The 24,824-nt window shown below is 42.5% G+C and overlaps 1 protein-coding gene across 3 annotated transcripts in view; it reads right to left on the reverse strand.

Moving 5' to 3' along the window:
- Positions 1-1,035: 1,035 nt before the first annotated feature.
- Positions 1,036-24,824, reverse strand: part of LOC142743191 (complement receptor type 1-like) — a 228,807-nt gene continuing 205,018 nt past the window's right edge. For all 3 annotated transcript variants that reach the window (XM_075853687.1, XM_075853689.1, XM_075853688.1), the window contains 3 exons: positions 23,950-24,046; positions 18,016-18,095; positions 1,036-1,451 (listed from right to left, as the gene is read on the reverse strand). In XM_075853687.1, the coding sequence (XP_075709802.1) occupies positions 1,255-1,451; positions 18,016-18,095; positions 23,950-24,046 (374 nt within the window). In that variant the 3' untranslated portion in view covers positions 1,036-1,254. The remainder of the gene's footprint in view (positions 1,452-18,015; positions 18,096-23,949; positions 24,047-24,824) is intronic.

Below are 24,824 nucleotides of genomic sequence, written 5' to 3' on the forward strand. Positions count from 1 at the left end.
TTTTTTTACCATGTCAAAGAGGTGTACTGAATAGTATTTAGTATATATTATAAATGTATGCTACTAGTATATGATTGTTGGACTTGTCACCACTTGTTTTTTTTGTGGGCATCCTTTTAATAAATAGTCTAATGTTTTATACTTACTGTATCTGCTGTTAAAATTTTTGAGCTCATTTAGGCTGTTTATATGTCTCAGTGAAAAGCGTTCTATCCAATAAACTGCGGCAAAACAACGCTATTTTGCCACGATTTCAGCAAAACTGTGGCAAAATAGAGCACGATTTCCAGACAAAAATGTATTTTGACCACAATGTGCGCACCCAGCCTTAGTGTATATTCACATCTGGCAGTCTGTTGACTGTCTCATTCTCTTGAATGGGTCTTAGGCATCATTTACACAAGCGTAATATACGCGCGTGCGACGTGCGTGCTTTTCACGTGTGTCGTACGCACCTATATTAGGCTATGGGGCAGTGCAGACAGTGTGTGAGTTTTGCGCAGTGCGAGTGTGTTGCGTAAAACTCACGACGTCCTTTCTTTGTGCACTGTTCGCGCATCACGCACCCATTGAAGTCAATGGGTGCGTGAAAACCACGCAGGTCGCACGGAAGCACTTCCGTGCGAATTGCGTGGTTCGCGCAACAGCTGTCAAACTCTGAATGTAAACAGAAAAGCACCACGTGCTTTTCTGTTTACAAACATTCAAACGGAGTGTCATAATGATGGCGGCTGCGTGAAAATCACGCAGCCGTGCATCATACACTGATGACACACGCAGCTGTTAAGTGCCTTTTGTGTACGCAAAACGCCGTGTTTTTTGCGTGCGCAAAACGCACACGCTCGTGTAAATCAGGCCTTATAGAAACCTATGCGCATGCTGCAGAAACAACCCCATTCAGATGCATGGAATGGATTTTTCGCATGTAAACATATCCTTAGTGCTCTGTATGCAGGTTTTACCATAACTTAAATGAGTTAGAAAAAAAAATGAGCCAGTAGTGGGATAAGCTCTCCATAAAAGAAAATACACAGCTGAGTAAATGAGAGTTTATTATGTTATATCTAGTATAAGAAATAGTCACAGAAATGTCAGCAATGAATCTGCGATGTGTGAAAATATCCCTTGTGCTCTGTACGCAGGCTTTACATTGATATATAATATACGCTTATCATCAGGCAAGTTTACATAATACTGCATAGCTAATGACTACATCAAGGCATCTTAAGGACAGAGTAGCACAGAATGTATTTCTTAGTCTTCTTGGTTTTTTTGTTTTCTGGGTTGAAAACCAACGTCAAGTTGCCTCTTCTTAATTTCAATGTCCAGCTTCAAGTTCTCTATCTGAAGGTAAAGGTACTGCACCTGCAGGTACTTCATCCATTCATCTGGAGCTGAAGTACATTTCCGAGCTTCTTCTTGCAATTCCCAAATTTGATCACACACAAGTTCTATGAAAAAGGAATCTGATTAATTCAATGTTTATTCATGGTTTTCTTAATAGCATAAAAACATTTCATTCAGGGCTTATTTAGACGAACTTGATATACGTCCGTGCAACGCGCGTGATCTTCACGCGCCTCGCACGGACCGATGTTAGTCTATGGGGCCGTGCAGACTGTCTGTGGGTTTCATGCAGCGTGAGTCCGCTGCGTAAAACTCACGACATGTCCGATATTTGTGCGTTGTTCGCGCATCACGCACCCATTGAAGCCAATGGGTGCGTGAAAATCACGCGCAGCACACGGAAGCACTTCCGTGGGACGCGCGTGATTCGCGCAACTGCAGTAAAAACTATGAATGAAAACAGAAAAGCACCACGTGCTTTTCTGTTTACAAACACACAAACAGAGTGTCATAATGACGGCGGCTGCACGAAAATCACGCAGCCACGCATCATATGCTGCTGACACACGCAGCTGTTAAGTACCTTTTTCGTGCGCAAAACGCACACGCTCGTGTAAATCCAGCCTTTAATGAGATTTTAATCTTTAAATTCTTTGCTAAATTAATATTTAAGAATTTTATTTATCATTTCAAAGTGAATCCTCACCCTTAGGCCTTATTCACACGAACGTGTTATACGTCCGTACTACGCGAGTGATTTTCACGCGCGTCGCACGGACCTATGTTAATGAATGGGGCCGTTCAGACTCAGTGAATTTCCCGCAGCGTATGTGCGCTGCGTGAAACTCATGACGTCCTATATTTGCCCGTGTTTCGCGCTGCATGCACACATTAAAGTCAATGGGTGCGTGCAAATCGCGCTCGGCACATGGAAGCACTTTCGTGGGACGCGCGTGATTCGCGTAACAGCAGTATAATAAACTAATGAAAACAGAAAAGCACCACGTGCTTTTCTGTTTGTAAACATAAAATCAGAGTGTCATCATGATGCCGGCTGCGAAAATCACGCGTTTTTTGCGCGAGGAAAACGGACACGTCCGTTTGAATAAGGCCTTAGGGTTGCCCGTTTATGCAGCGGCTCTGTGCTATACCAAAAAAATGCAGAAATTTGTGGTAAAACCATGTGTGGGCAACTTTAACCCCTTAATGACCGCCGATTAGCCTTTTCACGGCGGTCATTAATGGGCTTCATTCTACAGCGCTGCTATTCTACGGCGCTGCTGTAGAATAAAGTAAACAGAGCAGGGAGCTGTCAAATCGCCCTGCTCTCAGCTGCCAGAGGCAGCTGAGGGCTGGGGGCGTCCCTGCTCTGCCGGGTGAGATCGATATAAGTATCAATCTCACCCGTTTAACCCTTCAGATGCGGTTCACAATAGCGTGCACTGCATCTGAGTGGTTTTGGAGAGAGGGAGGGAGCTCCCTCTCATCCCACCGACACCCGGCGATAAAATCGCCGAGTGTCTGTGTCTTCTATGGCAGCCGGGGGTCTAATAAAGGCCCCCAGGTCTGCCTGGAGCGAATGCCTGCTAGATCATGCCGCAGGCATGACCTAGCAGATGCCTGTCCGTTTTAAACGGACAGGCAGTAATACACTGCAATACAGAAGTATTGCAGTGTATTATAATAGCGATCGGAGGATAGTGAAGTCCCCTAGTGGGACTAGTATAAAAGTAAAAATTTTTTAATAAAGTTAATTTTAAAAAAAAGTGAAAAAAAAATAAATGAAAAACCCACTTTTTCTTGTTACAAAATGCTTTACTATTAAAAAAACTACAATAAAGCTAAAAAATTACACATATTTGGTATCGCCGCGTCCGTAACGACCCCGACTATAAAGCTGTTACATTATTTAACCCGCACTGTGAACGCCGTAAAAAATAAAATAAAAAACAATGGAAAAATTGCTGTTTTCTGTTAATCCTGACTTAAAAAAAATGTGATAAAAAGTGATCAAAAAGTCACATCTACTCTCAAATGGTACCAATAAAAACTGCAAGTCGTCCCGCAAAAAACAAGACCTTATACAGCTATGCCGACGCAAAAATAAAAAAGTTATAGCTCTTCGAATGTGACGATGGAAAAATGGAAAAAATGGCTTGGACATTAGGGCCCAGAATGCAAGCAGGGGGAAGGGGTTAAATATCAAATCGTGCAAGAACCTTGAATACAAATTTGGGTAGGCACACTTATTTTTTATTTTTATTGTACTATAGCCGTAGTTATTTTTAACTACGGCTAAAGTTATGCCTCTTGAAATATGCCCTGTTCACACAGAGCTTTTTGACGAGTTTTTTGGCGTGGAAACCGCTCCGCATTGATTTCAATGGGAGGCGGACAAGTTTTTTTACAGCGAGCGGAAAAACTACGTTGTGGCAAAAAGAAGCGACATGACCTATCTTGAGCCGGTTTCCGCCTCCAAAACCCCATTTCAATCAGTCAGAAATGGGAAAAAAACGCCTTGACGAGTGTTTTGACGAGTTTTTGTCAAACCACTGTGCAAAAAACGTCTGGAGCAGTTTTTGCAGGAGGAATTTTCCTCCTGCAAAAAACTCTGTTTGAACACAGCCTTAGGCCTCATGCACACGAACGTATTTTTTCCATCCCGTAAATACTGGCGTAAATACAGGTCCGGTGTCACACGTATTCGACCCGTTTTGCACCAGTATTTACGGGCACGTTTTCGATGCAAAATTGCACTGCACTAATCGGCGCCCCTTCTCTCTATCAGTGCAGGATAGAGAGAAGGGGCAGCCCTTTCCGAGGTAAAAGTAAAAGAAATTCATACTTACCCGGCCGTTGCCTTGGTGACGCGTCCCTCTCTTGACATCCAGCCCGACATCCCTGGTTGACGCGGCAGTCCATGTGACCGCTGCAGCATGTGATTGGCCTGTGATTGGCTGCAGCGGTCACATGGGCTGAAACGTTATCCAGGGATGTCGGGCCGGATGTCGATAGGGACGCGTCACCAAGGCAATGGCCGGGAGACCGGACTGGAGGAAGAAGCAGGAAGTTCTCGGTAAGTATGAACGTCTTTTTTTTTTTTTACAGGTTGCTCTATATTGTGATCGGAATTCACTGTCCAGGGTGCTGAAAGAGTTTCTGCCGATCAGTTAACTCTTTCAGCACCCTGGAGAGTGACTATTTACTGACGTCGCCTAGCAACGCTGCCGTAATGACGGGTGCACACATGTAGCCACCCATCATTACGGGAGCTCCATAGACTTCTATGGGCTGCCCGTGCCGTTATTACGGCCTGAAATAGGACATGTTCTATCTTTTTCAACGACACGGGCACCTTCCCGTAAGAAAACGGGAGGGGAAACCCGTGGCCAATAGAAGTCTATGAGCCCGTTATAACGGGAGTTTTTACGGTCGTGTGCATGAGGCGGACCGTTTTTACGGTCGTGCGCAAAAAAACGTGGCATTTTGCGCGCGCAAAAGGTACTTAACAGCTCCCTGTGTCAGCCCCGTATGATGCACGGCTGCGTGATTTTCGCGCAGCCGCCATCATTATGACACTCCGTTTGCATGTTTGTAAACAGAAAAGCACGTAACTGTCTGCACGGCCCCATAGACTAATATAGGTCCGTGCGACGTGCGTGAAAATCACGCGCGTTGCACGGATGTATATCCGTTCGTCTGAATAAGCCCTTAGGACGTTTTTGGAGCCGTTTTCCATAGACTCTATTGAAAAATGTTCCAAAAACGGCCATAAAAAACACTGCGAAAAACGCTGCGAAAATAGCGAGTGGCACAAAAAACATCTGAAAATCAGGAGCTGTTTTCTCTTGAAAACAGCTCCGTATTTTGGGACTTTTTGACTCTGTGTGTGAACATACCCTGAGGGTATGTTCACACGCAGTGTTTTAAGACGTAATTCGGGCCTTTTACGCCTCGAATTTCGCCTGAAAAAACGGCTCCATTACGCCTGCAAACATTGCTTTCAATGGGTTTTACGATGTTCTGTTCCCACGAGGTGTAATTTTATGCGTCACTGTCAAAATACGCCCGCGAAAAAGAAGTGCATGTCACTTCATGGGACGTTTCTGGAGCCGTTTTTCATTGAAAGACAGCTACAATAACGGCCGTAAAATACGGAGCGAAAAACGCGAGTAGTTACAAAAACGTCTGAAAATCAGGAGCTGTTTTCCCTTGAAAACAGCTCCGTATTTTCAGACGTTTTTGCTCACTGCGTGTGAACATACCCAAAGGCTATGTTCACACGATTAAAAAAAATACGTCTGAAAATACGGAGCTGTTTTCAAGGGAAAACAGCTCCTGATTTTCAGAAGTTTTTTGAGCAACTCACGTTTTTCGTGGCGTTTTCGCTGCATTTTTTACGGACATTTTTGGAGCTGTTTTCAATAGAGTCTATGAGAAAACGGCTCCAAAAACGTCCCAAGCGGTGTCCTGCACTTCTTTTGACGAGCCGTAATTTTCCGCGCCGTATTTTGACAGCGACGCGTAAAATGACAGCTCGTCTGCACAAAACATCGTAAGACCCATTGCTGTTTGCCGACGTATAGGAGCCGTCTTTTGAGGCGTAATTCGAGGCGTAAAACGCCTCCATTACGTCTGAAAAGAGGTCATGTGCTCATACCCTTATGGTTTATTCAGACGAACGGGATATACGTCCGTGCAATGTGCGTGATTTTCACGCGCGTCGCACGGACCTATATTAGTCTATGGGGCCGTGCAGACAGTTGCGTGATTTTTACGCAGCGTGAGTCCGCTGCAAAAATCTCACGACATGTCCGTTCTTTGGGCGTATTTCGCGCATCACGAAAGTCAATGGGTGCGTGAAAATCAGTTCCGTGGGACGCGCGTGATTCGCGCAACAGCTGTAAAACTATGAAAGAAAACAGAAAAGCACCACGTGCTTTTCTGTTTACAAACATCCAAACGGAGTGTCATAATGATGGCGGCTGCGCGAAAATCACGCAGTCGCGCATCATATGGTGATGACACTGAGCTGTTAAGTGCCTTTTGCGCACGCAAAACGCCACAATTTTTTCGTCCGCAAAACGCACACGCTTGTGTGAATCCGGCCTTAGGGCGGATTTACATGAAAGCGATATACGTCCATGCCACTCGCGTGTTTTTCACGCGTGTCGCACAGACCTGTGCAAGTCTATGGGGCAGTGCAGACTGTCCGTGATTTTTGCGCAGCATAAGTCGATGTGTAAAACTCACGACAGTTCCTATGTTTCTGCGTTTTTCGCGCATCACGCACCCATTGAAGTCAAACATCTGCCCATTCATTTGAATGGGTTTGCCGACGTACTGTGCCGACGACCTGTATTTTACGCGTCGTCGTTTGACAGCTGTCAAAAGACGACGCGTAAAATTACCGCCTCGTCAAAAGAAGTGCAGGACACTTCTTGGGACGTTTTTGGAGCTGTTTTCTCATAGACTCTATTGAAAACAGCTCCAAAAACGGCGCGAAAACAGTGCGAAAAACATGAGTTGGTCCCTTGAAAACAGCTCCGTATTTTCAGACGTTTTTGGCTCAGCGTGTGAACATACCCTTAGAGTACATTACACTACGTGTGTAGTGTAATGTATTCCAGCAGCGATCAGAGCTGCAAGTCTCAATGTCCCCTAGTGGGACAAGTAAAAAAAGTTAAAAAAAGTAATAAAAATGTTTTAAAAAAAGTGTAAAAATAAAAGTTATAAGTTCTATAAACACAAAATGCTTTTTTTCCTATAATAAGACTTTTATTATAGAAAAAAAATGAACACATATTTGGTATCACCGCGTTTGTAACGACCCCAGCTATAAAACTGTAATGTTATTTTTCCCGCACGGTGAACACCGCAAAAAAAAAAATCATTAAAAACGAAGACAGAATCGCAATTTTTTTGGTCACCACCGCTCCCTAAATAAAGAATAAAAATTGATCAAAAAGTCGCATGTTCCCAAAAATAGTACCAATAAAAACTTCAATCCGTCCCGCAAAAAACAAGCCCGTACACAGCTTTTTTGACTAAAAAATAAAAAAATTATGGCTCTCAGAATATCGTGACACAGAGAAGTAATTTTATTGTGCAAACGCAAAAAAAAAGGACCAAGCCTATATACATCTGGTATCGCCGTAATCGTATCAACCCGCAGAATAAAGTAAAAATGTCATTTATAGCGTACGGTGAGCGCCGCAAAGAGAAAACCTAAAAAACGGCGTCAGAATTCCTATTTTGCAAAAAAATTGAATAAAAAGTGATCAAAAAAAAAATCGCATGTACCCCAAAATTATACCAATAAAAACTACAGATTGCCCCGCAACAATTGAGCCCTCACACGGCTCCGATGGTGAAAAAATAAAAAAGTTCTGGCTCTCAGAATATGGCGATGCAAAATGTGCAGTGCGTCCCAAAAGCGGATAAGATCGGGCGCCATTTATCAGTGCGACACCGGCCACATATTTATGAATTATTATTTATTTACCCCATTATTATACCCTCTTATTATACCCTGATGTACTCCGCACAGATTACACATACCCCCACATTATAAACTGAAATACTAGTAAAACCCCAAACAGAACAGTTACCAAGCAAAATCTGCGTTCCAAAAGCAAAATGGCGCTCACTCCCTTCTGAGCCCTGCAGCGTGCCCAAGCAGCAGTTTGCGCCCCCACACATATGGCATCGCCAGACCCAAGAGAACCCACTTAACGTTTTATGAGGTATTTGTGTTCTGTGGCACAAACTGGGCACAACATATTATGCACTAAAATGGCATATCAGTGGAAGATTGCAATTTTCACTTTGAACCATCCGCTGTGCATTAAACCCTTTGCGCACGATGACTTAATTGCCCGTCATGGTGCGGCGGTTGATGTATGGAGCCGGCTCACGTGCTGAACCCACTCCATACGCTGCGGGTGTCAGCTGTGTATTACAGCTGACACCCGGGACTAACGGACAGGTACAGTGATCGCTCTGTTACAGAAGCCTGTAAGAATAACAATATACTGCAATACATTAGTATTGCAGTGTATTGGACCAGTGATCCAATGATCGCTGGATCAAGTCCCCTAAGGGGATTGATTGATTAATAAAATGTGTAGAAGAATTCTAGTTATTAGTAGTGAGAATTTTTTTTTTTAAAGTAAAAAAAAAACACCTTTTCCCATTTTTCTTCTAAAGTAATGTAAAAAAATGAACAAAATTGGTATCGCTACGTCCGTAAAAGTCCGAACTATTACAATATACCATTATTTAATTTGCACAGTGAACACCTTAAAAAAATGTAATAATTGAAACCGCCAAAATCGCTATTTTGTTTTTTTTTTTGTCCCCTTGGCTCTAAAAAAAAAATGTAATACAACTTTTTAATCACTTTTTATGTACCAAAAAATGGTACCAATAAAAACTGCAGCTCCTCCCGCAAGAAATAAGCCCTCACACCGCTCTATTGATGGAAAAATAAAAAAGTTATGGCTCTTGGAAGGCAAGGAGTGAAAATCTAAAATAAGAAAGCAAAAAATGGATCAGTCCTGAAAGGGTTAATTCATTTCTAATGAAAAAACGTATGACCACATGTGGGGTATTTACGTACTCGGGAGAAATTGCTTTATAAAAAATGCTTGTTTTTTTCCTCCTTTATCCCTTGTGAAAATGAGAAAATGCAACATTTTAGTGGAAAAAATTTTGACATTAATTTTCACGCCCTAATTCCAATAAACTCTGCAAAAGACCCGTGGGGTGTAAATGCTCACTATACTCTAAATACTAAAAATAGGGTAACTTTTGGTGGGTTTCCACTGTTTTGGTCCCTCCAGTGCATTGCAAATGCGACATTGCACCGAAAACCATTCCAGCAAAATCAGAAATCCAAATGGCGCACCTTCCCTTCTGAGCCCTGCTGTGGGTCCAAACAGCAGTTTATTACCACATATGGGGTATTGTCGTAATCGGGAGACATTGCTTTTTCAAATGTTGGGGTGCATTTTCTTCGTTATTCCTTGTAAATATTAAAAATTTCTATGTTGTTTCAGAAAAAAAGTACATTTTAATTTTTACAGACTAATTCCAATATATTTAGCGAAAAACCTGTGTTGTCAAAATGCTAACTATACCCCTAGATAAATACCTTAAGGGGTCTAGTTTTCGAAATGGGGTCGTTTATGGGGAGTTTCTATCGTTCTGGCAGCTCAAAGCTTCTCCAAATGTCCAGTGGGGCCTAAAACATTTTCAAGCAAAATATGAGTCCTGAAAGCATCCGGGTGCTCCCTTCCTTTGGGGCCCTGCCGTATGTCCAAACAACGCATTAGGGCCACAATGTGGGTATTTTTGAAAACAGGAGAAAGAGGGTGATAGATTTTGGGTGCGTTTCTTCATTTTCATGTTCGCTTTACAAAGAAATCGGTCTTCAAACTAATACTTTTATGAGAAAAGTTAAATAAAAATTTTTTCCACCTGTTATGCATTAAATCTAGCAAAAAACTGTTGGGTCAAAATACTTACTATACCCCTAAATAAATACCTTATGGGGTCTAGTTTTCTAAATGGGGTCGTTTATGGAGAGTTTGTATCATTCTGGCAGCTCAAAGCCTCTCCAAATGTACAGTGGGGCCTAAAACATTTTCAAGCAAAATTTGAGTCCTGAAAGCCTCCGGGTGCTCCCCTCCTTTTGGGCCCTGCCGTGTGTCCAGACAGCGCATTAGGGCCACAATGTGGGTATTTTTGAAAACAGGAGAAACAGGGTGTTAGATTTTGTGGTGTGTTTCTTCATTCTCATGGTCGCTGTACAAAGAAATCGATCTTCAAACTAATACTTTTATGAAAAAAGTGAATTTTTTTATTTTTTTACCTACTATGTATTAAATTTAGCAAAAAACTGTGGAGTCAAAATACTTAATATACCCCTAGATAAATACCTTAAGGGGTCTAGTTTTCTAAATGGGTTCATTTGTGGGGGTCTCCATCACTCTGAGACCTATGAGCCTCTGAAAATCTGGCTTGGTGCAGGAAAACAAAATGTACTTCAAAATTTGTAAAATTATTATTCAATTTGTAAGTCCTCTAAATTGCTGAAAATTTATTTTATTTTTTCAAAAGTGCTGCCAAAATAAAGAGTAAAGAGATGGAAATATATATTTAATTAAAAAAATTGTAGTTTGTGTGTACATATGTGACATATTGCAGTTAAAAATAGGGAAAATGGTAATTTTTACAAAATTTCTTCAATTTTTTAATTTTTTAATTAATTTCCGCAAATTGTATCAGTCTACTTTTACCACTAAAATAAAGTACAACATGTGACGAAAAAACAAGGTTAAAATTACTTAGATATTCAAAACTTTCACAGAGTTATTCTCTGATAAAGTCAGACATACCAGATTTGACAAATCCGGCTTGGTCATTAAGGTACAAACAGGCCCGGTCATTAAGGGGTTAACCAGGATTCGTGGAAAGCCTGTTCCAAGGGCCTGGTTGTTGGAGCTGGTAGAGAAAGAAAGGAAGGCCCCACTCCACTAAGTCAGTTCAGGTTTTGGGCTGTCTTACGAGCCTCATCAGGTGCAAGCTGTGATGACTTCTTAAGAAAGGTGTGATCTGCTCACCACATAGGACTTACAGCCTGGGGAAGATGATTCAAGCCTGGGGGAGAAGCTAACACTCGCTGGTGGTAAAAGACAAACTATATGGACATAGGGTGGTTTGTGGTGCAGGCAGCATGCCTTCACCCTTGCTGTAAGGCTGGGTTCACACGAGCATGTTACGTCCATAATGGACGGATCGTATTTCGGCCGCATGTCCCGGACCGAACACACTGCAGGGAGCCGGGCTCCTAGCGTCATAGTTTTGTACGATGCTAGGAGTCCCTGCCTCTCCGTGGAACTACTGTCCCGTACTGAAAACATGAATACAGTACGGGACAGTTGTCCTGCAGCGAGGCAGGGACTCCTTGCATTGTACATAACTATGATGCTAGGAGCCCAGCTCCCTGCAGTGTGTTCGGTCCAGGACTTGCGGACGAAATACGTTCTGTCCAATACGGACGTAACATGCTCGTGTGAACCCAGCCTTAGAGATACTGCGTGTCAAGTTAAAGCCGAACAGGTATAGACTTTTGTTTACATTTTTCATGTGGGTATTTGCACCATTTCTTAACCCCTTACTGCCACAGCCAGTTTTAGCCTTTCTGACCGAGCCCCATCTTTCAAATCTGATGTGTAACTATTTGTGGAAATAACTTTGTAATGGTTTTACTTCCCTGAGCGATTCAGAGGTTGTTTTGCAGTGACATCTTGCACTTAATTTAAGTGGTAAATTTTTTAAAATGTTTTTTTATTTTTTAGGACTTAAGAAGGCTTCTTATAAATTTAGCAACAATTTTGCAGATTTTCAAGCAAGTTTCCCAAAAAATAAAATGTAAATAATTATATATATATTAACAGAAACGCATCTTCAAATGTATTACCGTGATTCTACAGTTTTTAGAAATATCCCATAAGTGGCCCTAGTGTGCTACATGACAGGTTTCAGAAATGAATAGAGACGCTCTGGCTTTTTCATTAGCATGTTTTCCAGGCAGCATTATAGGTTAACAGAGGCCTTAAGGTGCCGAAACAAACGCCCCCAAAAAGGCGGATTTTGGAAACCACACCCCCCTCAAGGAATTAATCTTGTGGTATAGTAAGCATTTCTACACCACAGGTGTTTCATAGAATTTATTAGAATTGGGCCGTGAAAAAGTTAAATTATTTTTTTCCCAATAATATGTAGTTTTAGCTCATAATTCACAAGGAATATGGGGGAAATAGGACCCCACAAACTGTAAAGCAATTTCTCCCGAGTACGGCAATAACCCATATGTGATCATAAATTGCTGTTTGGGCACACAGCAGTGCTCAGAAGGGAAAAGGCGCCATTATGCTTTTGGAGCGCAGATTTTGCTGGAATGAATTGCGGATGCCATGTTGCATTTGCAAAGCCCCAGAGGTGCCAGTACAGTGGAAACCCCCCTGAAGTGACCCCATTTTGGAAACTATACCCTTCAAGGAATTAATCTAGAGGTGTAATGAGCATTTCGATGCCACAGGTGTGTCAAACATTTGGAAACAGTGGAAACCTCCCCCTGAAGTGACCCTATTTTGAAAATTATACCCCTCAAGTTATTCATCTAGTGCAGCGGTCTCAAACACGCGGCCTGCGGGCCCTGAAGGTTGTCATCTGCGGCCCACGGGACACAGAACAGCTAGTATCGGCTCTGCTCCGGTACTCTGAAATCCCTGACATCGCTGTTCATATATGGACAGTTTTTTGTCAGGGTCTTCCCCAGAGCGGAGTCCCGGGCAGAGCGCTAGCATAGGCTCTGCTCCGTGACTCTGTGGAATCCCCTGACATCGCTGTCCATGAATGGACACACAATGTCTTGGGCTTACCCAAAGCCTGAGTCGCGGGCAGAGCGCTAGTATAGGTTCTGCTCCGGGACTCTGTAGAATCTCCTGACATCGCTCTCCATATATGGACAGTTTTGTCAGGGTCTTCCCCCAGAGCAGAGTCTACGGCAAAGCGCTAGTATCGGCTCTGCTCCGGGACTCTGTAGAATCTCCTGACATGGACGGACACGTGATGTCTGGGGCTTCCCCAGAGCCAGAGTCCCGGGCGGAGCCGCTAGTGTCGGCTCTGCTCCGGTACTCTGAAATCCCTGATATGGCTGTCCATATATGGACGTTGTTTATGTGATCGACAGGCTAGTAAACTGAATTGGAGAATTCATCCATTTTGGCTGTCCCTGATTGGGCCCAATGACCGCATTCCTGACCAGTTAACCCAATTTTTTGACATTCATGGTGAGGAGACGGACAATTTGCTCAAGTGGGACACGTTTAAGGCATATTTGAGGGGGTGTCTGATGTCCACTATTTCTTTCATTAAAAAAACGTCACGGGCGGAGGAAGATAGATTGGCAATGACTTGCAAAGACCTGGAAAGGGCGTCTATTGATGAGCCTTCTGAGGCGAATAGATTACACTGGCAACAGGCAGGTAGATTATATCTGCTACATCTTAGGGTATGTGCACACACACTAATTACGTCCGTAATTGACGGACGTATTTCGGCCGCAAGTAGTGGACCGAACTCAGTGCAGGGAGCCGGGCTCCTAGCATCATACATATGTACGATGCTAGGAGTCCCTGCCTCTCCGTGGAACTACTGTCCCGTACTGAAAACATGATTACAGTACGGGACAGTTCTCCTGCAGAGAGGCAGGGACTCCTAGCATCGTATATAAGTATGATGCTAGGAGCCCGGCTCCCTGCACTGTGTTCGGTCCGGGACTTGCGGCCGAAATACGTCCGTCAATTACGGACGTAAATAGTGTGTGTGCACATACCCTTAAAGAGAAGGGGGATAGGCAGTTGTTTTTTCTCAGGCAAAATGCCTTTGAATTGGGTAACCAGTCTGGTAGATTATTGTCGCATATAGTGCATTCTAATCAGTCATCTCCTGCCATTCTGGATGAGGGACGTCAAAAACTTAGTGATGCTGAACAAATTGGTGATAGGTTCTGCCGATTTCATATTGACTTATATACATCCCAGTGTGAGTACTCACATGAGTCATTGATTGAATATTTGGAAGGGCTTACCTTCCCGCAATTATCGGTGGAACATAGAGACCGCTTGGATGAGGCTGTTACTCTGGAAGAATTACAGAAGGCTGTGAAGGATTTAGCTAGTGGGAAATCGCCTGGGCCTGATGGGATTCCTTTGGAGGTATATTCCAGATATTTGGAGATCATTGGTCCCGAATTGCTTCAGATGTATGCGGCAGCCATTGAATTGGGAGTCTTGCCCACTTCTTTGTACGAGGCTACTATTATAATTTTGCTGAAACCTGACAAAAATCCCATGGAGTGTGGATCATATAGACCTATCTCTTTACTCAATTTAGACTATAAGATTCTGACTAAAATATTGGCAAATCTACTTAATCCTATTATCACCTCGTTAATACATGAGGATCAATCTGGCTTTATTCCTGGGAGATCCACTTCTGGGAATATTCGCAGGGTCCCGGCGGTTTCACAGGTAGGGGGAAATTTAAATAAACAATGGTCGTTGGCATCTCGATGCAGCCAAGGCCTTTGACTCCGTGGAGTGGAGATATGTGCAAGCGGTATTGTCTAAATTTGGATTTGGATCTGGATTTTCCAAATGGATATCCATTTTATATAAACACCCCAGGGCAAATCTATTGGTTAATGGTATGGGTACTGCCTTTTTTGATCTAAGTCGGGGCACTAGACAGGGCTGTCCGTTATCCCCTCTCCTCTTTGCTTTAGCCATAGAACCCCTTGCCATTCACATCCGCGAGGATCATATATTTCAAGGAGTGCTAATTGGTAATAGAGAAAGCAGAATAGGCCTGTATGCGGATGATTTAGTTCTCTACGTGTCCGAGGTTCATGATACTCTTCCACGGGCTATTGATATTGTGAACCGTTTTGGCCGCCATTCTGGTCTTCTGATCAACTGGGCTAAGTCGGCTCTGATGCCTTTATGGGAGGTGGACTGGCCAGATGTGTATTATAATTTTCTAGCTTTAAATATCTAGGCATATATATCACAAAACTTCCTGCGGAGTCTCATGATAAGAATATATACCCCTTGGAGAGTTTTTTTCTTTGAGAAATTTAGAGCATGGAAAACTTTGCCGTTGTCATTGGCGGGACGGGTAAACTTGGTGAAGATGATCCTTTTACCAAAAGGTTTATATTTAATGCAACACGCAAATGGTCCTATCCCGAGATCCTTTTTTGATAGGCTGCACTCTTTGATGGCTAGTTTTATTTGGGGGAAACTTGCTCTGGCCAAGCTACAGCGTCTGAAGGTCAGGGGTGGACTGGCACTGCCTGATTTTTACGTTTACTTTTTGAGTGGTCAACTGCGATATTTGAAGGAATGGATTGATCAGGGCATGGAGTCATTCCCCGACTATGCTTTGGGTCAGGTGCTGGGAGTATCTGTCCTATGGCCTGTGCTGGAGAACCCCACTCTGTTCAGAGGGAAACTGCTTCTATTTCACAGACTAGCACATCAGGTGTGGAAGGCAGCAAAGCTGAGGTGTGGTTTTGGGGATCTGGAGGAGGGGATACCGATGTGGGGAAACCCCATGTTCCCGCACTTACACATGTTGGAGGGGTCAGAGTTTTGGAAGTCCAAGGGAGTTGTGCATTGGGGACATTTATAAAGACAATGTGTTATCATTCATGCAGATGATGGAGGGCTATAATTTACATCGTACCCAGTTCTTCAAGTACTTACAACTACGACATGCGTTGACCTCGCAATTTAGGACGCAGTCCCGGTATCTTTTGAAGTTCCCATTGATTGGAGTTCTGAAGACACAGGGACCCAAGGGTATTATTTCGGCAATATATACTCACCTCCTGAATGCAAAAACTGAGTCGAGTACACTCCATGTGCAATCGGCATGGCAGACAGTTATCCCAGATCTGTCCGAGGAAGATTGGTCAGAGGCCCTGGAATCTCATTTATCGGTATCTCCTTCCGTCAATAATAGACTGACCCAATTGTATATAATACACCAGTGTTATATCACACCAACTAGACTGTAGCGGATGGGTAGGATGCCTCATACAGAATGCCATAGATGTCACTCTTCAGGGGCAAACTTCATACATCTTATATGGGGCTGCCAGTGTATTAGCTCCTTCTGGGATGGGGTACTCGAGGTTCTGAATGGTATTGTATCGGTGCCTATACCCAAGACACCGGAAATTTGTTTGTTGGGACTGTTGCGGGAGGAGGGTTGGCCATTTCACAATCGTGTATTTATTAGGGAAACTTTGTTCCTGGCTAGGAAAGCTATAGCCTGGAGATGGATGGCGGACAGGCCCCCCACGCTTACACAATGGAAATCTCTGGTTAATCAAGTCATCCCGTTTGAGAAAGTGGTTTATAGAAATAGGAAATGTGACCATAAGTTTGGGAAGATTTGGGACAGGTGGCTATCCTCATCTGCGACATTGGACCCGGGAAATAATATGCACGCTCTCTCACACAGACTGTCGAGGGAGGGAGGGGAGTGAGATGTATATATGGATTTAAATTGACTGATGTCATCTGAATAACCTGCCAATGTATGGGTTGGATATAATGCCTGAAATGTATTCTGTGTAGGTCGAAAATGTCCTGACTAACATGTAATCATTTTAAATTCGTTGATGTATGATATGACATAACATTGTAAATTTATTGCAAGCTTGAAGTTCAATAAAACGAGTTTCAAAAAATAAATAAATACTTGTTTGTAAAAGTTTTTGTGTCATCATGTTCTAAGAGCCATAACTTTCTTTTTCTGTAGACCGAGCTGTGCGAGGGCTTGTTTTTCGTGAGACGAGTTGTAGTTTTTATTGGTTCATGCAACTTTTTTATAACTATATATTCCCTTGTTTGGTGGGCGCAGTGATCAAAACACAACAATGCTGGAATTTTTTTCTACAGCGTTCATCAAGCGTGATGAATGAAGTGATCGTTTTATAGTACAGGTAGTTATAGATGCAGCGATACCAATTGTGTATAGTTTTAATACATTTTATAACAAAAAAATATATAAAAATCCAATAACGTTGAGAGAAAAGGTGATTTTTATTTTATTTTTCTAATGTAAATATTATTTTTTTGTCTTACTTGGAGATCTGAAAGTCTGATCACTGGTAGAATACACTGCACTACTTATGGCAGGGCTTTATAGGCTTCCACACGTGGCAGACCAGGAGACACTTGTTAGGCCTCCGGTTGCCATAGCAACCCATCGGCACCACTGATCACTCCTCGGAGGCGATGGAGTACAAACCACTTAGATGCCGCGGACACTGTTGACTGCGCATTCTAAAGGATTAAACTGCCGGAGACCTGAACTAGCTCTGATCCCAGGCCATTACAAAAGAGTGTCAGCTATATTATACAGCTGACAATTGCTGTTGATGGTGCGGGTTCAACTTCTGATTCCACACCATCTGGGTTCTGTACAGCGTTTTGCATGAACCCTTTTCCAACTATGGCATACAGTTACATCAATGTCGGGCAGGGGTTCAAGTTTAATAAAATTAGCTGAGGTCCGTTAAAATAGATACTTTTCTTTCATGGACTGAATTTCCTGATGTGCCTGCTGCTGTGAGCCAGTCTACTCCTAGAGAAGGTGGTCCCATAAACTAATCCTGTTATAATGGCAAAAAGATTAGGCAAGGGGGTGAGGAATTGACTTAAGGGTCATGAAAAGGGAATGATGGGGGAAACACCATACTCTTCTGTACTGGTTGCAAAATGCGGCACCATAATCTAACAGATGACTATCTTAAATGCCACTCATAATTCTCATTAATGCATAATAATAAAAACCTGAAAAATGGCCACCACAACAAAATAGGAAAATGCTTTTATCTCTAGAAAGAATAAATAAAGCTAAATTCTAATTTATCACTATATGCTAGATAGCACTTCAAATACATGAATCTATAAAATGCCTTATTTTTAACTACACTTTTTCTAGGCGTCAGTCTCATGAATTCAGTAATATTTTAAAAACCGTTATCTGTTTACTCAATACACGTCTTTGTTGGTACTTTACCTTTGCATACTGGGGCTTTAGCACTCCAAGTACCATCTGCTTGACATTCTCTGTAATTTCTTTTTGATATCATCGAATATCTTAAATATGAGTAACAAGAGAAAAAGTGATCTTGATGACCTTTAATTTACTTAAAAACCATTTTTATATGTAGAGTAGATGCTGAAGAAAGTTCAGGCTTAAAGCGTGGCTAATTTTTCAGGTGATTTTTCAGAATAAGCTGTCTTATGTGTGTACATCAGGAATAAGACTATTTCTGGCCATTATGTGACTTGTAGCCTGCACTATTTAGCAGTTCTACCCCCTGCAGGCTCTATCCCTAATTCTAAGTTTTTTTCTCAGTCTCCGCCCACTAGCTCAAACAGCTATCATGTCTTCTATACACTGTACACATAGAGGAGAATCCTGCTCTCCAATCTTTATCTATAGTGTGTGTGTGTGTGTGTGTGTGTGTATGTATATATATATATATATATCTCTGCAGCATGGAGGAGATATTACAGCAGTACAGACCAGTGTAGCTGAGAATCCAGCACTGGAGTGACATATAAATCTTACCAACAGCCTGAGCCTGTGTCTCACACTCTGCTCCTGCTCCCTCCTCCCCTCTACATAGACTTGTATGCAGCGTGTCTGTTGATGACTCACTCTCTTCCTCCCCTCTCCATAGACTTGTATACTAGGCAGTGAAGTGATACACTCCCACCTACTGCAGCCCCTCAATGCTGTTCTGTAACGAGGGACAGATTTTGTTTGACAACGGGGTGGATAGCCAATTACAGGAAGGGAGACACCTAGTGGCAGTAACTTCACACAGAATTTGCATGGATAAAACAACATAATTTTAACAGTAAGTAAATTGCAAAGATTAGCATAAGTAGTTTGAAAAGTTAGTGTCCATTTAACATTATTGTAGCAATTTCATAACAGAACACTCTCGGTAAAACTAAGCCTCATTTATCTAAACTGTGTAAAAACTGGCCTTGTTGCTCATAGCAACCAATCACAAGTCAGTTTTAATTTTTTTCAAGAGCAGTTTGAAGAGGAAATCTACCCAAAAGTGGAATGTTTATCTCATAGATGCTTTCAGAATAAGATAGTATTGAAGTCTATGAGCTGGACCTGTGCGGATTTCCAAAATTACACTGGTTTCACCCCCATTCAGTGCTAGTCACCAGAAATCTGACACAATCTTCTAAACAAAGACATTATCAAAGAAAATTAAACTTTACACAAAAAATTGATTTTCTCCCCTAATCTTTTTTTTTTTTTTTTTCTCCTCACTATCTTGTCAGGCCATTTTTTTATTCTGACATAAGATCCCAAATGTTATCCTTAGTGCATGGCCTTATGGGTCTGTGCATGAACACTAAAGTAACAATCCCTGTGTTCCTTTAAAGGAGTATTCCTGACGTAAACATTTAGGGCATATCCAACGGGATATGCCCTAAATGTCTGATAGATGCGGGTCCCAGCTATGGAACCCAATCATCTCCAGAGCACAGCCACAGGGCGGAGAATGAATCCATTATGGAGATAGGTGGGACCTGCATCTATCATCACTTATGGTATAACCCGTGGATAGACCATAAATGTTTAAGTTGGGAATAACCCCTTGAAAAGTTTGTGTTTTCCATAGTCCTTTTTTAGTTTTGGTGTTTTTGATGTGAAATGACAAATCTAAACATGTTGCAAATACTGTGCTTATCAAGAACCTGTGAGACCTTGAGAAAAATACAGTGGTCCCATGTTACAATATTAATTTGTTTTGGGATGACCATCGTAACCTGAAAATATTGTAACTTGATACCATAACTCTATGGGAAACTAGTAATGGTTCTGAAGCCGTAAATGTCAACCAAAAATAAGAAAAAGATTAATAAAATATAGTACAACATACAGAAATCTGAACGAGCTGCTGGAAGTTGGGGAGTCACATTCGATGTGGAGGAAAGAATCATCTTCAGGGTCCTGTTCAGTCCTCAGTGTACAGTAATCTATAGCTTATTGTCCTTATTGCCAAATCTGTAATCGGGCCCCCCACTTACCATGTGCTGTTATAATACTGGTGTTGTCTTTGTGGCAGAAGGCATTTTGGGTGACTGCTACCTCTGCACCCTAAATTTACGCCCCTGGAGTCACACTTACCTGGTGTCCAAATTAGCATTGTGTCCTGCACACGTAGTGAGCAGTAAAGTTCATGTTGTACGGGTAGAGAACAGTACAATGGCCATTGTACTGTACTCAGGGGTGTAGCTAAAGGCTCATTGGCACCAGTGAAAAATTCCTTCTCCTAGCCGATGGCCCGCAGCTTTTAGCTGCATCACTAAATCTCCTAAGTGACCCAACGATGCAGCACTAGCAGCCAGGGGCATCGCTAACGTCTTAAAATGTCAGGGGCAATAGCCCCAATACATATGTCCCACCCCCCAAATAAATGTGTGATATATATATATATATATATATATATATATATATATATATATATATTCAGCATATCTATAGCACTATAACCCCTATAGCTATGGATAGTATTAGATACAGTGGCTCAGCAGACTTTATTACACATGATAGGATTAGATATAGGGCCCAGCTCACTGACATTATGGCTTCAGCGCTGGACCCAGGAAAGGTAAGTATAATAATTGTTTTACTTTTTTTATGTTACAAAACATTTATTTATTTTTTACAGGTACGGTTGTTGGACTATTTCAATGACGGCGTTTTTTTATTATTAAAATGGTTAACGAGGATTGCGCGAGGGTTTTTTATTTCAATAAAATATTTTTTTTAAACTTCATTACTACCACCTTAGTAATGGACGCTGTCAATCAGCCAGTGGAAAGGCTATCACTAACCCCCATTATTATCCTGTACCCACCGCCACTAGGGGTACCAGGAGGAGCCGGGTACAATCCAATACCAGACCATTTGTAGTGATGGATGGTACTAGGGCTGCCGCAGGCTGGTGTTATTAGATTGGGAACGGTCAAACTGTGATCCCTCCCAACCTGGTAATGCTAGCCTGTGCTGCTATGTTGTATCTGGCTGGTTATGAAAAATGGGAGGACCCCACATAGTTTTTTCCAATTATGTATTTTAAAAAAAACAAAAAACTGGGTACCACGTGATGTAAACTAACCAATGACAGCTTAGAGCTGTCAATGCTTAATTTACTGCGGCTTGTTAGGGTATGTGCACACACAAAATAAAAAGCTTCTGAAAATACGGAGCTGTTTTCAAGGGAAAACAGCTCCTGATTGTCAGACTTTTTTAAGCCACTCGCGTTTTTCGCAGTTTTTTTTACGGCTGTTTTTGGAGCGGTTTTTCTATGAAAAACGGCCGCATAAAAAACGCCCCGTCGGAACAGAACGCCGTTTTTCCCATTGAATACAATGGGCAGATGTTTGGAGGCGTTCTGCTTCTGATTTCTCAGCTGTTTTTTTGGGACGTTTACGGCCCGAAAAACGGCTGAAAACACTGCGTGTGAACATACCCTAAGGGGCGCAGGATCAACCTGAGATGTGCCAGAATGTGCCACTACAAAAACCTAGTGCGGGGACTCCTTCAGAAACAAAGGAGTCCCTACGCTAGGAGTTATTAGCGGTCATTCACCTACTTTCCAAAGTAGGTAAATGATCACTAGAAACCAGGTAAGGCCCTGTTCACATTTGCGTTAGAGGGGCAGAACGACAAATATGCAGGAAGGGCAGGAGACAACCGGCACCCAACAGAACTTATTGACTTTAATGGGTTCTGTCAGGGTGTCCGTGGTTTTACTGGAAACCATACAGCAGCATGCTGCGCTATTTCCGGTATTTTTGTTAGAATCTGCGACGGAGGCCCCTAGCAGAGCCTCTAACACAGATGTGAATTAGGCCTGGGTGACGGATGCAACTGTATGGCATCCATCACAGTTATACGTTAAATTTACACCTTGGGCAGCTCCTGACCTCACTGGGCATATATGGACAGTGAAGTCGTCAGCAGTGCTGGAGTCTACATGCAGAGCCCTAGTGCCTAGTGGCAAATATGGGCATGGATACAGGGCCCAGCAGACAGTATCACACCATATGTGACCTTGTCTGCTGGGTCCTGTATCTAAGCCTACCACACGGCAGGCTTAGATACAGGGCCCATGTTTGATACTGTCTGTTGGACCCTGTATCTAAGCCTACCACAAGGTAGGCTTAGATACAGGGCCCAGCAGAAAGGATCACACCGTGTGTCATCTTGTCTGCTAGGCCCTGTAGCTAAGCCTACCATGTGGTAGGCTTAGCTACAGGGCCCCAGCTGACAATCTTACACTTATCCTCCCCTTCGGCTCCAGGCGCAGTGGAGGTCCTGACACCATTCAGCGGCACGACGTTGTGCACGGTGCACAAGGCATCATGACGCGGAGAGACATCAGGACCTCCGCTGCATTTTGGAACGAGGAGAGTAAGTATACTGTTACTATAGTAACCGTTTATTACATAGACCCCAGTTACTGTATACATTTTTGATGGATGTGTTGCGGGGGCCCCCTGGCTTCGGAGCCTGGTCGCAATTGCTGCGACTCCTATAACTACTCAATTGACTGTACTGTATTGTAGCTCAGAGAGGCGATACCAGACAGCCAATCTGCATTTACGTACTGTAAAACACACTGATTGTCGGTACTTGCCCCAAATGTGTTGCGCTAATTCACAGGCGTTTTTCCAGTGATGACCATGCTGTTTGGCTGGATCTTCCTGCTAATCTCATGCGCCACAGAACAGCACATGAATGTGATATCATGTTAAAGGACATCGCTTAATACTGTAACTTAAGGGACCACTGTAAAGATATGCAAGGTTTCTATTTAGTAATTTCGACTCTATTCAAATTTACAGATGTTTATTGTTTTGCCTAATGTGTTTGATGTTCCATTCTTCTACAAGTATTAATAATTCTAGATTGCAGGTTCCTGATACAAAATCTTGAATTTAATTCTGACATGAACAGTTTAAAGAGGCTCTGTCACCAGATTTTGCAACCCCTATCTGCTATTGCAGCAGATCGGCGCTGCAATGGAGATTACAGTAACGTTTTTATTTTTAAAAAACGAGAATTTTTGGCCAAGTTATGACCATTTTTGTATTTATGCAAATGAGGCTTGCAAAAGTACAACTGGGCGTGTTGAAAAGTAAAAGTCCAAGTGGGCGTGTATTATGTTCGTACATCGGGGCGTTTTTACTTCTTTTACTAACTGGGCGTTCTGACAAGAAGTATCATCCACTTCTCTTCAGAACGCCCAGCTTCTGGCAGTGCAGACACACAGCGTGTTCTCGAGAGATCACGCTGTGACGTCACTCACAGGTCCTGCATCGTGTCAGACGAGCGAGTACACATCGGCACCAGAGGCTACAGTTGATTCTGCAGCAGCATCAGCGTTTGCAGGTAAGTAGCTACATCGACTTACCTGCAAACGCCGATGCTGCTGCAGAATCATCTGTAGCCTCTGGTGCCGATGTGTCCTCGCTCGTCTGACACGATGCAGGACCTGTGAGTGACGTCACAGCGTGATTTCTCGAGAACACGCTGTGTGTCTGCACTGCCAGAAGCTGGGCGTTCTGAAGAGAAGTGGATGATACTTCTTGTCAGAACGCCCAGTTAGTAAAAGTAGTAAACACGCCCCGATGTACGCACATAATACACGCCCACTTGGACTTTTACTTTTCAACACGCCCAGTTGTACTTTTGCAAGCCTCATTTGCATAAATACAAAAATGGTCATAACTTGGCCAAAAATGCTCGTTTTTAAAAAATAAAACCGTTACTGTAATCTACATTGCAGCGCCTATCTGCTGCAATAGCAGATAGGGGTTGCAAAATCTGGTGACAGAGCCTCTTTAAAGTTAATTTATTATAAAATCAATGAAAAATTATGATGAAACAATGCCATAAACTTACCCTGGAAAACAAGTGTAGTTGATTCTTGAACCAAATAAGAAATTTTCCGATTGTATCTGTCCATGATCTATATCTCCTGGGTCACCACATGATATGCCTGCATTAATAAAAATAAATATTTATGCTTTGACATAACTTTTTCAGAACACAGAGATGTCACAAAGAAGCAGGAGACATATAATAATATATGGAAAAGTTTGGATTCTGGAGTTTCCTGATTTATATTATAATCTATGCACCTGAAAACGAAAAAGTTTACGTTTCTAGTGGCATCTGACGCTCTATTTTGTTTTTTCCTACTCTGAAATCTAAATATATGAAATGCAGATTAGAGAATACAAAGGTTGCTAGTCTCTACATGTAACTTCCTTCCTCTTTCGCTTGTATGTGAAGTGCACTGAACAAGCCCACTGCATATTGTGTTTTCAGGGTATTTATCAATTTATCTTATAGATATGTACGTACACTCGTGGCAGTTTTGCTGCAGAAATTTCTGAAAAAGGTCATCAGCAGATTTTTCATTCGCAACAATTTCTGCAACAAATATGCGGCTTGTGGACACATCTTTAAGGCTCATACACATAGTAGAGACCGAAATATTGCTCTCAAGTACAGAGACACTTACAGGCTCTGCTGGGTGACTATTCATTGCAATGAGTGAAATCCACTGCTAAATTCTGTACCAAACAACAAAATCCACATACCGAACACATGCAGATATTGGTTCAGATTTTCAGGTCAGTTCCACGGTATAATCTTTATGCGGTGTGTGTATCAAGCCTAAGGGGAGATACAGACGGACGTTGCGTTTTTGCGCGCGCAAACAACGCTGCGTTTTGCGCGCACAAAAAACATTTGACAGCTGCGTGTGTCTT

The sequence above is a fragment of the Rhinoderma darwinii genome, chromosome 2 (genome assembly GCF_050947455.1).
Source record: "Rhinoderma darwinii isolate aRhiDar2 chromosome 2, aRhiDar2.hap1, whole genome shotgun sequence".
NCBI classification, from domain to species: domain Eukaryota; kingdom Metazoa; phylum Chordata; class Amphibia; order Anura; family Rhinodermatidae; genus Rhinoderma; species Rhinoderma darwinii.